This window comes from Tenrec ecaudatus, chromosome 10, assembly GCF_050624435.1.
Source record: "Tenrec ecaudatus isolate mTenEca1 chromosome 10, mTenEca1.hap1, whole genome shotgun sequence".
NCBI classification, from domain to species: domain Eukaryota; kingdom Metazoa; phylum Chordata; class Mammalia; order Afrosoricida; family Tenrecidae; genus Tenrec; species Tenrec ecaudatus.
In genome coordinates this window covers 49,617,069-49,633,132 of record NC_134539.1, presented here as the reverse complement: position 1 = coordinate 49,633,132, position 16,064 = coordinate 49,617,069, and the positions used below count along the sequence as shown (strand labels likewise).

Sequence of the window (16,064 nt, the reverse complement as noted above, 5' to 3'; positions counted from 1 at the left end):
TGGAGAGATGGGAGAGAGAGTAAAATAAAGGAGTCAGACACATTTCATGGTAGCATGCTCACCTCAGCTCCTCTTGATGGTCCACACGGAGGTGGGGGATGAGCGGCAGGAGAGAGCTCTCAGGAGGTTTTATTTCTAATCCAAACTTATAGATCTTTGGGGGCTGCAAGCCCTCTGATTACCGATAACAATGTATGTCATAGGAAGGAGTTGTAACATAGGCAATAGAAGCAATAGGAGGGGGATGACCTAGGGGTGTAAAGGGAGGGAACGGGTACATGTGTAGCATGATGGTTGGACCCTAGATTCAATATAGCAGCCCAACCTTAGTCACACTTGAGTGGTCCCGGCTTGCCTTTGGCCCTCCTTCAAGGGAACAATATCAGAAGGGAGTGGGCCCTACTTAGGGTTGCTCTAGATTCCCTTACGGAGAATAACCTCCGACCTACACTCGCTGACCTCCCTCCTAGTTTGCAGTCATTTACCATGTGTAGCAAGCAGTGTCTTGGGTTTGGCCTATATTTGGGAGAGACAATTTGGGAGAAATCTTTCTGTATAACACAAGTAAATCATAAATTTAAAATTACCCCTCCCTCTGTTGTAGTAGTGGCAGTAATTAACACGTATAGTTTGCTGGTTACTTAAGGATTCACTTTTAGTGTTGTCTTTGCTTGATGCACAAATTCACAGAGAAACATCCCTGAACAGAAGTGAATTCAGATGAATCCTTTGGCTTTTGTTGCTGTTTCTCAATGGTTTTGTGGGTATCGGGGAGATATGGCTATTATGAACCAGCAGAGGGAGTCCATATCATGTTGTATAAACTCTCAGGAAGTCCGTATGCTTTTTAGTTTTCAATTTATTTAGATTTAATTTATTTGAATCTGTTGTACTTGATTCTATACTAAATTATTATTTTAAATCATTTTATTGGGGAGCTCATACAATTCATCACAATGCAAACATCCATTGTGTCAAGCACATTTGTACATTTGTTGCCATCATCATTCTCAAAACATTTGCTTTCAGCTTAAGCCCTTGGCATCATTCCCCCGCCCCCGCTCCCCTCCCTCACGAACCCTTGATAATCTATAAATTAATATTATTTTGTCATGTCTTACACTGTCCAACATCTCCCTTCACCCACTTTTCTGTTGTCCGTACCCCAGGGAGGGGGTTATATGTAGATCCTTATAATTGGTTCTACCCCATCTTCCCTCTACCCTCCTGGTATCGCCACTCTTACCACTGGCCCTGAAGGGGTTTATCTATCCTGAATCCCTGTGTTTCCAGTTCCTATCTGTACCAGTGTACATCCTCTGGTCTATCCGGATTTGTAAGGTAGGATTGAGATCATGATAGTGGTGGTGTGGGGGGGAGAGCATTTAATACCTAGAGGGAAGTTGTATGTTTCATCAGTGCTCTATTGCACACTGACTGGCTTGTCTCCTCCCTGCGACCCTTCTGAAAGGGGATGTCCAGTTGCCTACAGATGGGCTTTGGGTCCCTGCTCTGCACTCCCCCTCGTTCACAGTGATATGATTCTTTGTTCTTTGATGCCTGATACCTGATCCCATCAACACCTCATGCTCACATAGGCTGGTGTGTTTCTTCATGTGGGCTTTGTTGCTTCTCAGCTAGATGGCTGCTTGTTCACCTTCAAGCCTTTAAGACCCCAGACACTGTATCTTTTGATAGCTGGGCATCATCAACTTTCTTCACCACATTTGTTTATGCATGCAATTATTTTTGCTCTATGTACACAACTGAGCTATTTAATATGGAAATTAAATGCCAAGGTCCATAATTAAAATTACTGGAGAACTATTAGTTTAAAAGAATATTGATTATTATATATATATATATATATATATATACCTACTCCTCATCTATCAACTATCCCATTAGCTGACATTTCACATTTACTACAACCTGGAAACATTCTCAGGCTACGTTACCAATGACCAGGTACCTTGTAGATCTGACCTGAGGCACCCTCCCCTGGCTACTCCGAATGATAATCTGAGGTCCCAGTGATGCCCAGGCCATGTGAAGGATAGCGTCAGACCCGTTGTGGGTCATCTTCTGTTTGTCCGTGATATCTCAGTCTGGTCATGGAGGGTATGGGGTGGTGGTGGGACAGTGTGGGGAGTTTATGGTTGTGAGGGGAGGTCAGGCAAGGACCTAGGGGTATAAGGGAGGTTGCTTGGGGGAGGCAAAAAGAGAGAGAAGAAAGGGGGTTATTAGGTGAGGATGGATGAAGGATGAACATGGAGGTCCCTGTCCAGGGTAGATAAGCAGGCAACACCTGATCACCACTACCTTCAATCTCTGCAGGATCTGCAGTCGTTGGGAGGGAGGCCAGTCACACAAGCACATTCTAAAACTCTTGCATAATGCCGATTTCCTTCAGTTTCACTCTATGAAAACTAACCATGTCCATAAGTGAGAGTGGGTATAGAAATGTGTCCTTTTCTGTGCCGTGGGGAACAATCCCATTATTTGTGTTAACTAAGCCCTTTCTCAGATCTAGTGGTCTTTTATACTGAAGTCTGTCTCATAGTCTTTACTGCATCCAATGTAGTATGGAGCATTTTTTACGTTCTGAGTAACTGGGATTGATAGGAAATAACATTTTGAGAATTTTAATATGTAGAAGTAGACTATCCAACTGGAATTTGACCGAAGGACCACGTTGCATCAGGTAGCAGTCTCTTTCGTTTTTGGTAAATATCGGGGTTCTTTTTTGTTCTCTCAGTGTTTACATTAGTACCAAGAGCTGTGGATCAAGGTGTGAAACTGTTGATTTGAGGAAACTACTGATTGGGGTCAATCTGGAGCCTCTTAGCTGTGATTTCAGGGTACTCTGCAGGAAGTGCTTGGAATGTCATCTGGGGATATCTTGTGACTTGTGTCGCACCTTCTAGTAAAGTGGGAACTTAAAAATATCCCACTTTAACTCCATTCATTAGCATAACAGAGAATTTCCTCCAATTTGGGATTAGAACACTGATGCAGAGGGTAGATTTACAATAGCAAAAGGGGAGTTCAAGGCTCAAAACTCAAACTCATTGCCTTAGAGTTGGTTCCAATGCAATACTGGGCCTGGAGGGCAGAGTAGAACTGCCCCTGTGGGTTTCACAGACTGCAAGTCTTCATGGGAACACAACATCTTATCTTTCTCCCTCAGATCAGTTTATGGTTTTGAACTGCTGACCTTGTGGTTAGCAGCCCATTGTGTAACCCACTCAAGCACGGCCCCTTGGGGATTTCCAAGACTGTCAGCCTTTGCAGAAGCTGACGCCTGCCTGGGTGTGCTGGCTAGGAATGGAACTCACGTCTCCAGTCCAGTAGTAACAGTAATAGTATATTTTTATTTTTTTTTTATTTTTTTAATTTTTTTTAATTTTTAGTATATATTTAATAAGCACCTGTCACGTGCTACTTGCGTGTCTTATTTATTTCCTGTGTGGGAGACACCTGGTGCAGTGGCTGCACTCCTTCGGTGGCCTCCGCCCCACTGCTTCTCTTCAGTCACCCCACCTTCACCGTAATATCTGGTGGAGCCAAAGCAATAGGCAGCAGGTGTCTCCCGGGGTGTGCCTGCACCACCTGCACCCCAGCGGGGCAAGTCAGTGGTCCAGGAAAGCCACTGGGCCTTGGCCTGCTTGGGCCATGCTGCCTGCCAGGTGCCGAGCATGTCTAGGCTCCTTGATGACGCCTGTCTGAGGCAGGAAAACGAAGCTGCCTCACTCACAGTGCGGCCCGGACGGTGACCCTCCAGGCTCATCTGGGCCGCCTCTTCAGGCCAAAGGAGAAAGAGACCCCCAAAGCCTCAGGGAGGGGAGGCCGAGCATGTTTTGTATTTCTTTGAGGTGGCTAATTGGTCAGGAGGCATGGAATGCTTTCCCAGCATTAAATAGTAAGTGGAACGAGAAGCCCCTTGGCTGAGTTCATGTCAGAAGCCCCTTGGCTGAGTTCATGTCAAGTCCCTTGTTCACTTTGTTTTCCCACCCTGCCCTTCAGCTGTAAAGTGAAAGCATTCTTCCTCAACCATATTGAAAGACCAGAACCTAAGGGGAAAGTCATCTAAGAAAACCATTGAGAGCTTCATATAAAGGGTTCTTAGCCATCATGCCTTTTTCTACATTTGCTGTTAAGTGGAAAACCTACACATGAATTTATCTATAAGAAGAAAGAAAACTCAATGAGGAGGAAAGGTTTATTTAAGAAGAAAATATTGGTGAGAGGAGAAACGGAAACTGATCACAATGATTGACATATAACCCCCCGCCCCCTAGGGGAATGAACAACAGAAAAGTGGGTGAAGGGAGACAGCGGTCTGTATAAGACATGAAAAAATAATGATTTATAAACTATTATAAGGGTTCTTTAGGGGAGGGAAGGTTGGGGAGAGCGCGGGAAAATGAGCTGATAAGGGCTAAAGTTGGAGAGCAAATGCTTTGAGAATGATTGGGGCAGGGAATGTATGGATGTGCTTTATACAACTGATGTATGTATATGTATGGATTGAGATAAGAGTTGTATGAGTCCCTAATAAAATGTAAAAAAAGAAAAGAGGAGAAAAAATGATTAGGGCAAAGACTGTACAGATGTGCTTTATACAATTGATGTATGTATATGTATGAACTGTGATAAGAATTGTATGAGCCCCAATAAATTGTTAAAAAAAAATAAAGGAAAAAAAAAGAAGGGCTAAAGTAGAAAGAGAATGTTTTGAATATTATGATGGCAACAAATGTACAAGTGTGCTTGACACGATGGATTGTGATAAGAGCTGTCAGAGTCCCCAATAAAATGATTCAAAAATTTTTTTTATCATTTAACATCAGTGGATAGGACAATAGCTTATTTTATAAGGGGCTTATAAGCTTATAAGGGTGAGAGAACACAGCTCATGTAATGAACAGAAACCAGGGCATACATAGCCTTTGGTAATTATTTTCAATAAATTCCAAAAAGTTAGTAAGGGCTGAATTGCTTTTAATCTTATATCAGATGTATTTGTCATTAAATACCTATAAGACTAATTAATTGATATTAATTTAATGTTGATTATATATGTGTATGTACTATTATTATAATATTTTTTTGGCTAGGATTTAGACCGTAGGCAGTCTCAGTCTCCGTTTCATGTATAGTTAGAGTGCAGAGGCAGAATGATGGCCCATAAAGATTTTCATGCCCTGATTCCTGGAATCTGTGACTATGCCTCACATCTGTCTACCTCACGTGGCCGAAGGAACTTGGCACATGCGATCAGATTAAAGACGGCGATGGTTAAGGTGTGTGTCATTTTGGCTAGGCCAGAGCGGCTTGGCAGTTAAGTAATGATGTAATCTGGCAATTATGTAATGATGCTATCACTCCCTTGATGTGATCAGCCAATCGCCTATCAAGAGAATCTCCTCAGAGTGTGGGCTACATCCAGTTTCGGTCATCTTGCCTACTTACCTTGGGACTCCTCAGTCATCAGTCCTACAAGCCAGCGGTTTACCTTTCGTCCGTGCCTGTTTGATCGGGACGTCTCTGCGGCCAGCAGCTTCCATCTTTGGTTCCGTAGCCCAGCAGCAACTCCAGGCAGGAAAAGCCTCCCCTTTGATGTCCCCTTTGATCAACTTGTGACTTGCTAGCTTCTAACTTTGATCAATTGAACTGTTTACTTAAGGTAAACCACTTTCTCTCTCTCCACACACACGATTCAAAAAGCTGGTACACAAATTCCCTACCTTTTAATTCTGTTTTTCTTCATTCAAAAATGTTAAAGCCCCACTGTGTACCACTGATTTTGGTTCTTTAGAGAACCCAGTCTTAAAGACAAGGACCTTGAAAGAAGACAATCCTGGAGAACCCAGAGGGTTAAGCCTGACCGCACAAATTCTGTAGCAGTGCCTGTGAGCAGAGAGATGCGTGCTGCAACAAAGCTGAGAATATGTAGCATTGTTAGCTTTGAAGATGGAGAATGGCAGCCTCTGACCTACAGCCTGCAGAAAGTAAAGCAGCCCTGAGAACACCATCCTGACCTGTGTTAGACTTCTAACCCACACACCTTCAGGGAATTCATTTGCTTTGTTTTTAAAGCATTTGTTAAACCACTTAAACTGTGAGTCTGTGCTCTAGGAGCCACCCATGAGTCCTTCCCCGTCCTTCAGCCATCAGAATCTGATCCTGCTGGTTGAACTTCTTAGACAGCCTTTGGATCTGACCATGAAATGTCCCTCTTGTCGATTGTACTACAGTAGCACTCTCTTGTTGCTGCAGTCTATTCTCAATGAACCCTGATGGCATAAGAGCTCGATTGCTAACCAAAAGTTTAGTGGTTCTAAAGCACCAGCTTCTCTGGGAGAACAGGCCTAACAATCTGTTCCCATAGCAACTTCAGCCTCAGATCCCAAGGAGCCATTTGACTCTGTCCTGGAAAGTTGCCAGGAGTCAGCATGGACTCCATACCACTTCATAGTACCAGTCTTCTGCGTACTCCCATGAGGGAGTGCTTTGTAAAGGGAAAGGGACATTTTGTTATCCCCCCCCCCACCCTTAGTAACCTTATTAAGTTATTTATCCTTTAGGTTTCCACTCAAACATCACTTCTAGATGAACCACATCCAAAACTCAACTGCCACTGAGGCAATGCCAACTTAGTAGTGATCCTGTAGGACAGGGTAGATCTGCCTCAGTGGATTTATTAAACTGTAACTTGTTACTGGAGTAGAAAGCCCCCAGGCATTTCTCCCTCTGAGCAGCTGGTGGTTTTTGAACTGCTGCCAGGCAGTTAGCAGCCCAATGTGTAACCACTATCTTACCAGGGCTCCTACTGTCTAGTCGAGGCTACGTTCATGCCATAGTCCTATAATAGTGACAGATATAATTGTTCATAGAATGGTCTCTCTTTCATATTATCCATCTTCATATTATTCATCAAATTAGACATTCATTTGTGATTCTGGACTTTTTGAGATTCAACATCGTGTCAAGAATTGACATATTAGAGCTTGAGCTTAATTTAATTTATGGAAAGGGTACACAATCAAAATATGTTGATTTACTATATAGCCTAAAACATCTTAATAGTACTATAGCAACTTTTCTCCAATACACATAGATGTTAATACCTTTTTTAAAAAAAGTGTTATCAGAAAAAAAAGTTTTAAGCCTGTTATCAAAGCAATGTAGCAACTGGCTTATTCCTTATGGTGGTTACGTCACTGTCAATTTGAGAGGATTACGAGTGAAGGGGTGGGATTTAGTCTGTCAATCAGGTCATAGCCAATGAGGCCTCTGTGTGGGCATGGCCTGACAATTCTGGGAAATCTGGGTCTTCCTCCTTGGAGGTGGGGGACTCTGCTTACACCTGACAAGACACGTGGACCCACCCTGATGTAGAGACCCCTGCCAGCGCTGAGATGTTTCCAATGACACTCATTCTAAGGACTTTCTACCCAATGGCTTATGATATACATTCGGCGTCATTGCATGTGTTTCGTGAGTCTGAAGAGGACTTTATAGATTGGTATCGGACATATGGGCTAATATTGGATTTAGGGGCTGGGATGTTTCCTCAATGTTTGGTGGCTTTTGTATATAAAGCTCTTAATTATACACATGTATGTCCATGGATTTGTTTCTTTAGTGTACTCAGACTAACACATTCATAATCACACTATTCAAACATAATAATGATCACTCTTTAGTTTTAGGTTTTTGTTTTTCAATAAAAAGGATTCCTGTTAGTCTTTGTTTTAGGTGTGCTACAACTGTTTGCACAAAGTGCCCCTCAGCTCGTAGGCTGGAATACAACTGGATAGAATGCTGGTTCCTTGGAAGTGCGTTCAGTGACAGAGCACTGTGTGGGAGTTAACTGTTTGTATGACTGAGTAGGAGTGCTGGAGTGTGACTGTACATGATTGTGAATAGAGATAAGCCTAGAGTTCTAAGTGGAAATGTTTTCAGAGCGTGCTGTTTTTCTCAGATGATTTATTAGGAAAAAGGCTGGTGATACAAGGGTATCAAGTGATCCCTGTGGTACATGAGGTGATACAGGACACGTCTCTAAGACTCTCACACTTCTGAAAACAAAGGCACATTACATTATGGTAAGAAACGACATAGTTGAGCTTCATTCAGGTAGGTGAATATAAATTAGCAATTGCTAAATGTTACCTATGAGGTGTTTCACAGAGTTTGTAGAAGAAGAAAATAAGCAACATTTTTGGTGAACTAGAAGCTCCTGCATTTTAATGACACCAGTTGTAAGTTCAGGAGTTGCTGAGACCAGTGTGCCTCCCGCACAGAGAGCTGCTACACTTACTCCTGCAGGGAAGGCTATGGTTTCGGACCGGGAGAGGGGCCTGGAGGGAGCAGACCCAGGGGAGTTCCGCTTGGGGAGCTAGCTGCACTCTCCCGGGGACTTGGACAGTACTAACTTTCTTAGCAACTAGGTGTGGCCGGCATTATCAACTTGGAAAGCTTGCTTGAGGCTCAGTCATACAGCTCTGGCTGGCTGTTTCTCTGACTGCTTTTCAGCCTCTCTGGAGGTACCTGTGACTCAAAATCTCCACCTTCAATCACTTTGTTCGACACCTCGTGTGGTTCAGACACTCTTTCCAGCTATGGCAATCTTTGGGGGTAGGAACCAACTTGAGAGCTCAGGACCTTGAAGTCATCCAGTCCTAGCATGACAGTTTTTTTTTTTCAATTTCCATTCTGTCTTGACTTAATCTCTTTTCTGTTCCACTGTCCATCTCCGATCCTTGGCTAACTGATTTCTCTTCTACCCTGGAACCTCGTCTCCAGTTAGTAGTAGCAGATGTTCTAAATGATGCGTAAGATTGACGGTGCCCTGTCCCTTTCCACATGTCATCGTCCACTTCATTGCCCACGTGAGAAAGGGAGGTTGTTGTGTGTAGTACGAGGCTCTAACTATCTGCCGCCGCCTCCCCTTCTGAGTTCCGGCATTCATTACTCGATCACACATAATTTGTGCTGCAGCCACGTGGATGTGTTTGCCAATTCCCACACATTCTGTTACATGCTTTTTTTGTTGTTCTTTAATACATAAAGGAATTTGCGGCATGGAGAGAAATACTCATCACTGCTTGTAATTCAGTTAATACTCTATTAAACCTATTTAATGAAGTAAGGTTCTAAAATAAATGTTGTCAACATTAAGCATTTTTAAAGTGTTATTTCAGTTCTCTCGCTGTTGTGTGGTGTCATCGAGCCGGCTCGCACTCACGGCAGCCCCGGTGCACAGACGGTGCTGCGCAGTCCTGCGCCCTTGGCTTGTGCCGTGTGAGCCCACTGCCGTCGCCTCTGGATCAGTCCACCCGTGAGGGCCTTCCTCTTCACCCAGCAGGACGCCCTCTTCCAGGTGCTGGTCTTCCCTGGCGTCCTGTCGCCGTCCTCTGCTCCGCTTTCTGGCCTTGCTTCTCCCAAGAAGACCGATGTGTGTGTTCTTCTGACAGCCCACGCGAGTTTCCGTATTCTCGCTCTCGGGTGGTCCGTTTTCTATGCATTCCTAGGATTATGCTAATCTTACCCCTACCAAAATAAAACAAAATTCAGATTAACCTTGACTTCTGGTTGATGGGTTCTACTTGAGCCCTTAGTATCAGCTCCTTAAACTATCTTTTTAGAAGTATTTAAAACTCTCTATTGTATCTCATTATGAATGTATGGCTTTCCGCAGACTCAATCTTTTCCATTTAGCAGTAATTACTACTTTCCCAAAAGTGTTCCAGTCATGCTTGGCTATGTTCAAACTGGTTCCTTCCATCTTTTTAGCACTACCCCGACCTCTCTTCTCTCGCTCACAACAAGATAATGTAGCCCCATTTTGATTTCTTTCCTGACTGAAGACTGGCAACTAGTGCTTGTCACAGAACTCTGGTTCCTGGTAGTGGAGAGACCAGACTCTTCTTCAGCAAGCAGGCGGCACTGCTTGTCCTTACCCATTGCAGCGGCAGAATGAGAATAGAAGTCTCGAGCAGGGGTCCAATTTAATGTTACAATCACCGAGGGTCTTTATGTATCATCCTTTCTCTTCATTGGCCATTTGTGTCCGTGACATTCCTCTGCCAGGAATGACCTTGCTCTCCCTACCACGGAGACAACTTTGTCAACGAAAATGAGAGTAGAGGATTGAGTAAACTTTAAAAATAGATTTCATTGTGTTTCTGGTGAAAGTTTACACAACTTAGGTTTCCTTTTAACAATTACTACAGAAATTGTTCAGAGACAATGGTCACAATTTTCACGACATAACATTCTCATTAATTCCCATCTGATGTCTTCCGGTAATTTGTTTTCCCTGTCTGTTTACCCTTGTGTCTTTGCTTCAGATTAATTGTGGATCATTTGACCTAATGTAGACAATGTGAAGAAGTATGCAGTACTTGCTAGTAATAGTCCTTGTTTTCTGACCCAGTCTGTTATTTAGAGAAAACGTGGCCTCCAGGTAGTTTTGGTTCAAGTCTTGCGGAGCATCATCTCGGAGAGTCCTCTAGTATTGACTAGTCCTTCGAGTTCAGACGTTTCTAGAATTCTGTGCCACAGCCATCTCAGTGTGAGTGAATGCTCTTCCCCCAGCAGGAGAGGACATGCGCATCCTCACACACGTCTCCCTTGATAATCAGTGTGAAGGTAGACTCCGTCGTGAGGGCACGCTTGCATGTATGCAGCTAATGCAGGAGCCTAATGGCGAGAATGGGCCTTGCTAGTAGAAAGCTGTCTCCTTTCTTCACTCTCTTGTAGCCCAGTAAGTGATCCCAGTGATTCTAATTCCCCGAGCTCTTTACTCGCCCCCCCCCCCCCTTCCAATAATTGTTTACCAAAGTGGGTAATCTCACCCTCAGGGAGGCACTGGAATGATTCAGTGTGGGGCCCTGCAAAAGCACAAACTACACTTGATCCTGGATTATAGTACAAAAGGGTTTCATTGCTGGAGGAGGGGGCTGTTTAAATAAGTTTGGAAAGCTTTGTTCTAGAGCAACAAACCCCATTGTCATCCAGGAGATTCTGACTCCTGATGCCCTTGTGTGACAGTAGACTGCTCCCACAGGGGTTCCTAGGGCTGTAATCTAGCAGCAGAGCACCACCTCCTTCTCTCAGGGAATGGCTGGTGCGTCTGGTTGGTTCCTCACAGAACAATTAACCACTGTGACGCCACCAGGGCTCCTCCTTTAGCTTAGGCTCGGAAACGCATGCCTACAAGTAACACAACTAAGTGCAGTGTATGACAGGAGTCTGGGAGCTGGTGCGTGCTCCACTCAAGCTGAGACGATCATGCCTAGCTCTAGCTCCGAGTTGCCTTGGGGCACGTAGCTGGATCCCTTGTTGCCAGATCTTGAGATGTTTCAAGTAAGCTAGAGACCTGGGAATTTTGTGTGCAGTCTCCCAATGTTGACATGTTGGCATCGTATTCAGGATTTTAAAACAGCTGGATGCTACTCCTAGCCTATGGTTTGGCAACGTCTGCTCCAAATCGTAGGCCAGAGGAAGGTCATCATTAAGCTGAGAAATTAACATGTGATGAAGGCCATCCTTTGTACCCTGCCTGGTTTGCGCTTTGTAAAACGCCTCAGCGTTGCAATTCTCTGTTCCTTGGAAGATTATAATTTTGGAATGAAAGCAGTTGACAAAAAGAAACATACACATACATTTTAATCAAAGTACATCTAATGCTTTTTCCCTTGTGAAAGCAGATTTCCCAAGAGGCCTAAAATTGAGATAAAAGAAAATCCGCCCTCCCCAGGACTGGCTAGAGATTGGTCCCTTCAATATTTAGGGCCACAGAGATTTTGTTGTTTTAAAGAAAAAACAAACAGACAAAAGCTTTATAGCCTGTATCTTGGTGATTAAAATTCATTAGCACTCAGCTTACAAGCCCTCGATGTTTTGCCCTGCTGTTAAAGCTGCCAGGAAACCCACCATAAGGGACAGCCACCATCTCGGGAAACGATGCTTCCTATGAGTGTGCTCGTTTTCATGTGAAAGCCCAGAGCCACTCTCCAGTGTGTTCTGGCGCACAGGGACCTTCGGAGGGGCTCTGAGAAGGCACATTTTTATTGGAACAGAGTGCCAAATTACTCCCAGGGAGCAACTCAGGAGTTTGAACCACAGACCTTGCAGGTAGCAAGCAGTCAAACCCCTAGCCCAGAGTGTTACCAGGGCACCCAGGATCATGTTAGAAAATGAAAATGTTGCTTTCTGGGTTATAAATTGCTTAGGTTTATAAAATAGCTCCAAAATGTTTATCATTTATCTTTCTGTTCTCTTTTAGGTTTTCAAAATAAAAATAGAGTTGCAATCTTAGCTGAACTGGACAAAGAGAAAAGAAAATTACTCATGCAGAACCAATCGTCAACAAATCATCCTGGAGCGAGGTATTGACTAATGGACTATTTTAGGGGTACTGTTATTAAACACCAGGAACCCTGGTGGTGTGCTGGCTGTGCGCTGGGCTGCTAACTGCAGAGTCAGCCATTCAAGCAGTACCAGCCACTCTGGAAGAACGAAGAGACTCTCTACTCCCATAGAGTTAGAGCCTCGGAACCCCCTGGGGCAGCCCTACCCTGTCCTGCAGGTTTACAGTGAGCCTCAGTCCTGATGGCACTGAGTTTGGGTGGTTGTTTTTAATTTAGAAAGGTATTTATTGTCTTCAGTCATTCCTGCCTTAATTAGCTCTCTCCCTCCAGATCTACCGTCTGCTCTACCACCATCCTAACTCTCCCCTCTCTCCTCGCACTCCAGCAGACTGCCCATCCAATCCCCTTGCTCAGAATGGTGCTTTCTCTTGCCAAGGCAGAAACTAGCCTGGGGATTTGTGTCTCCTATCAGAGTTTACCCTTGGGGTAAGGGCCGGGAATGATCCTGGCCAGACTGATGGCTGAGTTTAGGTTCTATTAGCAATGGCAGTGGTCGAGAAGGTGACGGGCCCTGCCTACCTGAGCCACTGGTCTGTCTGACCCTCTGTGGCACTTGTGAGCCCATCACTCTGCTGCCTAAAAGTCTTTGGGCACCTATTACTGCTAAGTTGTGTCTCTACTGGTTAATTTAGTTCCCCGAGCTCTTCACATCACCCCTGCCTCCCTCTCTCATCTCCTTCTCTTGCCAGCCCACTTACTTGGGCTCAGCTCCTGCCAACACGTGTGAGTCCTTGTAGACTATTCAGATCCACAGTGATTTCATTGGCTGCCTCATGGACATGCCTTGTCAAGCCTTTCTTCCTCCTGGGTTGTGGTCTGGAGGGCGCTCTTCCATGTTCCAGACCACACACTCCTCTGGCGTTGAATATGGGGGGCGGGGGGGCTGCACTTGAAGTGAATTTAGCCCAGTCCTAGTCAACTCTTATTTTCTCAAAGGTGTCGCGCTCATTTGCCCCATATTATCCCTGTGAATTCCCTTATTGTATTATACCTCACATCTCATCCTAATTGCATGTCTGTGAGCTTTGTCCTCCGTGATCTTATACCTCTAACATAGTAGCACAGCCTCTGCATGATGCAGACAACAAGCTCTTGAGCACTAACCAGAAGGTTGGTGGTTTGACCCTCCCAGAGGTGCCTTGAAAGGAAAGTCCTGGCCATTTGTCTGTGAAAGGTCACAGCCTTGAAAAGCACAGTTCTAGTCTGACCCAGCTTCTAAAGCTCCGCTGAGCCCACAGGACCGGCTCCATGCAAACTGGTTGGTCGGGTTTAGCCCAGAGCTACGTACATAGTAGCCGCTCTACAGTCCGGTAGGTGAGTGCCTCTAAGTTTAGCTGTTTATTCATAATGATTCCACCTGTGTGAAACATGCTATGATGACTTAATCAGTAGGAAAACAAAGTATAGTTTCACTGTTGATGACTGTCATGTATGGTCTGGGTGTACAGGTTTTAAAAATAATATTAATATAGTTTGTTATAGGCTCTAGCTTTGTAAATCTGTTTGAAAATATAGGAATTATAAGTGATAAATAAAAATATAACTGAACTCCCAGAAAATAGCATCGGCTTCCACCATGCATATTGTGTCATACATGAAGGGGGAGTTCAGTTTTCATCCTTACGTTGGGAGGCGAGGAAGTCTGCCTTGAACAGCCCAGTCACTTGGATTTCCGTTTCAGCATCGTGCTCTCGAGACCCTCTCTGAACAAGGACTTCCGGGACCATGCTGAGCAGCAGCACATCGCAGCCCAGCAGAAGGCCGCTCTGCAGGTCAGTGCACCTTCCACTCTGGACACCTGGGAGGGCTCCAGGGTGGAGGGAGCTAGCGTAGTTCTCTCGTCTTTCAGTGGAGTGATATCAATGAAAACAGCCCTCGAATGCCGCCCCATCACGCTCACAGGATTTGCAGGACTGGCAGCAGCAGTGAAAGCATCTTTCACGGTGTTGACACGGTGGTGATGGGTTCTGTGGCTTACCTGCCAAGGGAGTGCTCGGACACAAACGAGTGTAGGTTATGCGGTGGACAGAGGATCTTAAAGTAGACCTGGCGCGTTTACTAGTATAGCTTTACATTTGTTTATGGCGTCACTGGTTTTATTGACAGCCTCACTGGTTTTATTGACAGTCTCACTGGTTCTATTGACAGCCTCACTGGTTCTATTGACAGTCTCACTGGTTCTATTGACAGCCTCACTGGTTCTATTGACAGCCTCACTGGTTCTATTGACAGCCTCACTGGTTCTATTGACAGTCTCACTGGTTCTATTGACAGTCTCACTGGTTCTATTGACAGCCTCACTGGTTCTATTGACAGTCTCACTGGTTCTATTGACAGCCTCACTGGTTCTATTGACAGCCTCACTGGTTCTATTGACAGTCTCACTGGTTCTATTGACAGTCTCACTGGTTCTATTGACAGTCTCACTGGTTCTATTGACAGCCTCACTGGTTCTATTGACAGCCTCACTGGTTCTATTGACAGCCTCACTGGTTCTATTGACAGTCTCACTGGTTCTATTGACAGCCTCACTGGTTCTATTGACAGTCTCACTGGTTCTATTGACAGCCTCACTGGTTCTATTGACAGTCTCACTGGTTCTATTGACAGTCTCACTGGTTCTATTGACAGCCTCACTGGTTCTATTGACAGCCTCACTGGTTCTATTGACAGCCTCACTGGTTCTATTGACAGTCTCACTGGTTCTATTGACAGCCTCACTGGTTCTATTGACAGTCTCACTGGTTCTATTGACAGTCTCACTGGTTCTATTGACAGCCTCACTGGTTCTATTGACAGCCTCACTGGTTCTATTGACAGTCTCACTGGTTCTATTGACAGCCTCACTGGTTCTATTGACAGTCTCACTGGTTCTATTGACAGTCTCACTGGTTCTATTGACAGCCTCACTGGTTCTATTGACAGCCTCACTGGTTCTATTGACAGTCTCACTGGTTCTATTGACAGCCTCACTGGTTCTATTGACAGCCTCACTGGTTCTATTGACAGCCTCACTGGTTCTATTGACAGCCTCACTGGTTCTATTGACAGCCTCACTGGTTCTATTGACAGCCTCACTGGTTCTATTGACAGTCTCACTGGTTCTATTGACAGCCTCACTGGTTCTATTGACAGCCTCACTGGTTCTATTGACAGCCTCACTGGTTCTATTGACAGCCTCACTGGTTCTATTGACAGCCTCACTGGTTCTATTGACAGCCTCACTGGTTCTATTGACAGCCTCACTGGTTCTATTGACAGCCTCACTGGTTCTATTGACAGCCTCACTGGTTCTATTGACAGCCTCACTGGTTCTATTGACAGCCTCACTGGTTCTATTGACAGCCTCACTGGTTCTATTGACAGCCTCACTGGTTCTATTGACAGCCTCACTGGTTCTATTGACAGCCTCACTGGTTCTATTGACAGCCTCACTGGTTCTATTGACAGCCTCACTGGTTCTATTGACAGCCTCACTGGTTCTATTGACAGCCTCACTGGTTCTATTGACAGCCTCACTGGTTCTATTGACAGCCTCACTGGTTCTATTGACAGCCTCACTGGTTCTATTGACAGCCTCACTGGTTCTATTGACAGCCTCACTGGTTCTATTGACAG

The 16,064-nt window shown here is 44.8% G+C and overlaps 1 protein-coding gene and 1 non-coding gene across 10 annotated transcripts in view; one reads left to right on the top strand and one right to left on the bottom strand.

Moving 5' to 3' along the window:
• Positions 1 to 16,064, top strand: part of INIP (INTS3 and NABP interacting protein) — a 29,354-nt gene that overhangs the window by 9,400 nt on the left and 3,890 nt on the right. For all 9 annotated transcript variants that reach the window (XM_075560335.1, XM_075560337.1, XM_075560336.1 and 6 more), the window contains 2 exons: positions 12,302 to 12,404; positions 14,128 to 14,218. In XM_075560335.1, coding sequence (XP_075416450.1) covers positions 12,302 to 12,404; positions 14,128 to 14,218 — 194 coding nt within the window. The remainder of the gene's footprint in view (positions 1 to 12,301; positions 12,405 to 14,127; positions 14,219 to 16,064) is intronic.
• LOC142460652 (small Cajal body-specific RNA 20) lies at positions 3,720 to 3,851 on the bottom strand. The gene has a single exon (XR_012786820.1).